This window comes from Trichomycterus rosablanca, chromosome 10, assembly GCF_030014385.1.
Source record: "Trichomycterus rosablanca isolate fTriRos1 chromosome 10, fTriRos1.hap1, whole genome shotgun sequence".
Lineage (NCBI taxonomy): Eukaryota > Metazoa > Chordata > Actinopteri > Siluriformes > Trichomycteridae > Trichomycterus > Trichomycterus rosablanca.
In genome coordinates, this window is record NC_085997.1 from 2,874,459 (window position 1) to 2,880,968 (window position 6,510).

General features: G+C 39.5%; 1 protein-coding gene across 1 annotated transcript; it reads right to left on the reverse strand.

The window, feature by feature from the left end:
* Positions 1–4,284: 4,284 nt before the first annotated feature.
* LOC134321581 (olfactory receptor 2B11) lies at positions 4,285–5,130 on the reverse strand. The gene has a single exon (XM_063003387.1). It carries the CDS (start codon positions 5,128–5,130, stop codon positions 4,285–4,287), a length of 846 nt encoding a protein of 281 aa, XP_062859457.1.
* Positions 5,131–6,510: the final 1,380 nt, after the last annotated feature.

The following is a 6,510-nucleotide window of genomic DNA, read 5'->3' on the forward strand; positions in this document are numbered from 1 at the left end:
TGGTGGACTGAGTAGCTGGTGTTGTGGTAATTCAGATTTCACTCCTGTTCTTTCCCTGATCTTTTCTTGTCCCTGTGCGGTGAGTTTTCCATGTTCGCTGCGGACCGCATAGGCTTACGTCCCTTCTCTTTTCTGGGACTGAGATATATCCTATCCCACTGGTGAGTTTGTGTTCTGTTCTGTCACCTTTCCAGCTTGGGGTGCGGATTTTAATAGTTTCTGTTATTTTGTCCACCCTTTATTTTGTAGATTCTTTTAAAAAAAATAATAATACTGCTTCAGCTGCAGTCCAGCGTTTTGGGTTTTATCCTCCATGGTCTTGGCACTACAGCCGCCGCCTCAGTGGCAGACGTGCCCCCCTACCCGTCACATGTTTGTTTAGCACAGTGCAGATACAGAGGTTCATGAGGTAGTAATAAAGGTGAAGAAAATTGTACAGGACTTTATTAGTACAGGACTTTATTTCCAGTCTTCTGAAGGACGACGACGAGCAGTTTCTTCTGCTTTAGTAACGTGAAGTTCTATTTAATAACACTGTACACCTGAATGTGTGGCTGTGGTGCAACTCCAGTCCTACAAATACACACGATGTCAAATACACAGGTTCGTTTTTATTCTCTGCTCACAGCAAAACACACGAGGTTTATCTATAGTACTGGGATGAATGGGATGGGACAGTGGGACAGTGAGACAGTTTAACGCCTAGTCCAATCCCATCAGTATTCTTGATGACTCACATGACGTGATATTACGTCCGGAACGCTGGTGATAAATCTGACGCTGATTATCGTTCAGTTAACAGAAACGTTTTATTAGTGACTGACAATGCAATCGACGATCCAGTTTAAGTGTAGCTCGTAGATGTTGTTACCTCATGGGCACAAATTCCTTCAGACACACTTTAAATGTTGTAGAATGTTGTAGTCTTTCCAGAATACAGTAGACTGTGACATCCGCAAAGTGGGGACTTATATATGGTTTTGAAACAGTTGTCCAACAAGCTCATGGTTCTGTGTCCACATACTTTTGAACACATATTGTACATTATGGTCATATCATTTCTGTTAAATACTGTAAATTAAGGAGTGTTTTATCCAAAAATAATGGCAAAATAATGACATTTCTACCTGTCGTGCCCTGTCTCAGGATTTACTTATGAGCGTCAAGGATGCGTGGGGTGCTTAGGTGGTGCAGCCATGGCTGGATTACTGACCGGGCCAGTGGGGCCAGCGTCCGAGGGCCCTCCATTTTAAGGATCCTCTGACTATTAGGGACTTTGACCCCAGGGCCTCTTGGGGCCCTAGCCATGCTTTTGGGGCCCCTAGCCATGCTTTTGGGCCCTAGCCATGCTTTTGGGCCCTAGCCATGCTTTTGGGGGCCCTAGCCATGCTTTTGGGCCCTAGCCATGCTTTTGGGGGCCCTAGCCATGCTTTTGGGCCCATTATGAAAATGGATGAGGCGTTGTGGCACTGCTCTGACTTCGACTTCTGGCTATTAGGGGTCCTAGGAAAGGGGGGGGCATATTTTTAGAGGGCCCTGGTTATGAGAACCCCTACCAGGGGGCCCTAGAGAAGAGCAGGGCATACCATTAGAGGGCCCTTGATCACGAGGGCCCCTGCTATGGGGCCCTTGACTTCCATAGAAGTCGTTTACCATGGCTCCTTGACTTTCTAGGGACCTACAAATTGCCAGGCAAGCTACCATATTTCATAACAGACGTTTTGTTGCAAATATGCGATTCAGGCCCTTACTTAATGTTTCTGAATTTGTATTGTTTCAAAATTATTATGTTCAATTTCTCTTAAGCACAGAGACACAAATTAATTTTGCAATTTTGCAATTATTTAAATTTAAGACAAGGGGCCCAGACTATCCTTAATCCGTCCTTGGGTGCAGCAGGGATGGCAGAGCTGAGGTACCTACATGAAAATTCCTCATAACTGATGCAATTACGACCCCTGCTGGCTGGTCGATGGCGCCTGCACAGAAACAAGGGATAATGAGGGTCAGGGTGTGGCTCTCCACATACAAAGCTGATCCACATATGAACTCTCCTTGTGCAGGTGAAAAGATGCAGTCGGCTACTGCACACGTGTCGGAGGGGGCGTGTGTTAGTCATAGCTCTTCTCAACCAGGGTGGAGATCAACATCAGTAAAGAGGAAGCGTAAGGCAATAGGGTGATTGGATATGACTAGATTGGGAGGATTGTGCACAGGTTACTTTGAGACGATTTTTCACGATTTGAAGATTTGCAGTATTATTAAATATTAGAGTAAATAAAATCTAGCTTTAATCTCAAAATAAGGACACAAACACATTTCATTCCACGTAATACACAGACGACAACGTCTAACCCCACTCGCTTCCAGACCAAAGCCACGTTTGATGGATCTTTTGCACTTGTGTGTTGTTTATACGGTTATTCGATGTTTAATTTGCTGCTTTTTTGTTGCCGGAGCGCAGTCGACGGTGTGTACGTATACTGTCGATCATTTAAGCATGGTACATGTGTTTATCCGACTGTGATTACATGAAGAAATAAATGAAACTTACGGAATTGAAAGGCCATAATCGAGCGAGATTTCGCTCATCATCATAATCAAAGCAAAATGTGTTAAATTAGATTTTATAAATGCTGTTTTTTGTTCTGTATCTATGTGAATGATCATATGCAGTGTTATTTTCTATTGCACATTTACAGCAAGCACTTATTATTATTATTTTATTATTATTATCGTGATTTGGGTTTGTTTCGTGTATGTTTACTTATGTAAAAGAAGACCCTTTTGAATTGGTACTGTTCTGTACCCTTCAGTGTTAACCAAATATAAAATAAAAGCACAGTATTATTATTCCTAACACATTCTCTTTTATACTGTTGATTCTAGTTTGACTGTTTAAATGTTCGAATTTGACTTTTTCTACCATCACCATGATGGTGGACGTGCCAGCCCTTAAAACATTAGGACCACCCCCTAAATATGTGCCTGTTAAGGTCTATTTCTTAACAATTGTGGAAGTGTGTGTGTGTGTGTGTGTGTGTTGGCTGTGCTGTGCTGTGTCGGGTTATCAGTAGTATAAGCGCGTCCCCGCTGGTAAAAGACGGTAAAGCGCGCCCCCGTGTGATGTGATCGCGCACTGCACGCACTCTCCGCTCAAAACTCTATTATTATTAATTAATATATTTTATTATTCTTACAGGATTAATTATTACTACTTTATTACAGCTAAAACGACAGTATAACGTATTATGTATATATTATATTATGTATAACGTATATTATTATGTAATAATAATTATAATAATAATAATATTACAATAACAATAGTTTTAATTAATTTCATTTTTAATAATAACAGCATTAATAATAACAACAACTTCCAAATCAGTAATAATAATAATACAATAATACAATAACCAAAGTTATCGTTAATATTACTTATAATAACAACATAAATATGATAACTTATGTATCAATAATAATAAACATGGCTAATAGTAATAACAATAACATCAATAAAATAAGTATAACAAAACATCACCAAAACAATAATCATCTTACCAGTAACATTAATAAAGTATTTATATAATAAAAATAATTATCATCATTACAATGAAGAAATAATAATAATCATAAATAAGAACTATAATTATAAGTAATATAATAAGTAATTTATAGTTTATCAGCACAAATGTTATTATTATTATTATTATTATTAGTAGTAGTAGTAGTAGTACTGTATTATAATTATTACTACTATTATTATGATTATTACTACTGTTATATATACAGTATATATATATATATATATATATATATACAGCGTATATATATATATATATAATTATAATACTATTATTATAATTATTTCTACTATCATTATTATTATTTCTGTGTTATAATTATTAATACTATTATTATTACTACTACTATTATTATTATTGTATTATAATTATTAATACTATTGTTATTATTATTATTATAATTACAATAAAAAAACATCACTCTACAGCAAGGATTGGCAACCTATGCCACTCATGCCCCAGCTGGTACGTGGGACGTGTCTGCCTGGCACTCTGATTTGTAAGAGTAAAAAAATAAAGGTATTTCAGACTTAAGGCTGCACCTTATTAGCTGGCTCTAATAAGGTCATTTACTCTAGAGAAAGAACCATTGCAGAAGTCATTAAACATCCCTTATAATCTGATGTAAACTTCTGATCTTAACTGTACATTCTGAGGTTTATATACACATAAAGCTTACAGAGTAAATCTTTTAAAGCTATTTTAACCCACAGAGTCTCTTCAGTGCCTGACGCACCTCCACATTTCTGATTCCGTAAGCCAGCGGGTTGACGCACGACGGAACCAGGATCAGCACGTACATGTACATCTGATTGTTCACGTCCTTCCCGCACAGAGTGATGAATGTAATCACGTTGGGAAACAGCTGCAGCAGAAAGATGGCAAAGTAGAACGAGATGGTGCATCTGGCTCGGACGTTGTCCTGCTGAAACGGTTGCTGGACCTGACACGCTTCCTGGTACATCCGGCCGTACGAGAAGAGAAACATCAGGAGGCAGAGAATGAGCAAAGTCCCGATGAACACCTTGTTGAACAGGTCGAAATACATGGGCTCTTTCATTTGCGCTTGCAGGACCTCCGGCTCACACACTAATCCGGCCACGATGCCTTCGAATTTGACTTTTTCTACCATCACCAGGATGGTGGACGTGCCAGCCCCGGCAACACCCAGCAGCCAGATCAGGGTGACAAAGTAGTACATGCGTATTTTGGTCATGAACGCCAGGTAGTGGATGCCGTGGCACGTGTAAATGAAACGTTCCAGTGCCATAGAGGCGACGGTCAAGAGCGAAGTGATGATGGCCAACGCGCCAGTGAAGAACGAGCTCAGGCATCCGAGGCTAAAGCTCAGAGTCGTGCGGCTCAGGAGGCAGTAAAGCGTGGACGGCGCGAAGGTCAAGGTCTGCAGCAGGTCACTTACGATCAAGTTCTTCAGCAGCATGTAGCGCGGGTTCCAAGAGAGAGCCTCAGAGTGCTCCAGACCTAACAGAAGGTAAACATTGACCACCAGAGAAAAGATAAACAACGCCAGAACCAAAAACATGGAAACGTTCAGCAGAAGCTCATTTTTCACGATGCTCCAAAACAGACACGATTTCAGTGGATTCACACATGAGGCCAGTCTCACACGTGGAGAGTCACACACTGAGGCTACTAACCAGGGTCCTTAAACAGCATCGAAGACTCCACCCCCTTTATTAGTCCGGTCTTTTCCCACCCAGCAGACTAGTGGCCGGTTGTGTCTGCTAGGGGCGCCCAGCTGAGGCTCCAAGTTTAGAATCCCGCATGAAGTGTCACACACTTGGGCTACTAACCAGGGTCCTTAAACAGCATTGAAAACCCCACCCCCTTTTTTTTTGTCCGGTCTTTTCCCACCCAGCAGACTAGCTGGACATTTTGTGTGCTGCAGGCACTGCCAATTGTCCCTGCTAGAGGGCGCCCAGCCGACCGGTAGCAGAGCTGAGGCTCCAAGTCAGAGAGTTTAGAATCCCGCATGAAGAGTCACACACTCAGGCTACTAACCAGGGTCCTTAACAGCATCGAAGACTCCACCCCCTTTTTAGTCCGGTCTTTTCCCACCCAGCAAACTAGAGGCCAGTTGTTTTTTTTTGCTGCAGGCACAGGCAACACGGGCGCCCAGCCGACCGGTAGCAGAGCTGAGGAGAGCTGTTGCCCTTCCTGACGCGACCCTTCTATTTCTATCCAATCTTGGCATATTTAGTAGAGAGTCCCAAGTCTCATTTTAAGATGGCACGGTGGCTCGGAGGGTAGCACTGTCACCTCACAGCTACAAGGTCTTGGGTTCGATTTTCTTCTTACGTCTGTGTGGGTTTCCTCCGGGAACTCTGGTTTCCTCCCACAAGTTCACACATGCAGTCGGGTTAACTGGTGATACAAAATTAATGTGTTTGTGTGAGTGTGTGTGAGTGTGTGTGTGTGTGTGTGTTTGCCCTGTGATGGACCGGCGACTTCTGTGGTGATTTCTATAATAATAATAATAATATTTTTTTATTACTACTACCACTATTACTATTATTACTATTATTATTATTGTAATTATTACTTTTATTATTATTATTATTACTATTATTATTATTATTATTACTACTGTTATTATTATTATTATTATTATTACTATTATTATTACTGTTATTATTATTATTATTATTATTATTATTATTACTATTATTATTATTATTACTATTACTATTATTATTATTATTATCACTATTATTATTATTATTATTACTGTTGTTATTATTATTATTACTATTATTATTATCGTAATTATTACTATTACTGTTATTATTATTACTGTTATTATTATTACTATTATTATTATTTTTATTATTATTATTTTTATTATTATTTATATTACTATTGTTGTTGTTGTTGTTGTTGTTATTATTATTATTATTACTGT

Excerpts from the sequence above, each read along its gene's own strand:
- LOC134321581 (XM_063003387.1), bottom strand. The coding sequence starts at position 5,130 with ATGTTTTTGGTTCTGGCGTTGTTTATCTTTTCTCTGGTGGTCAATGTT.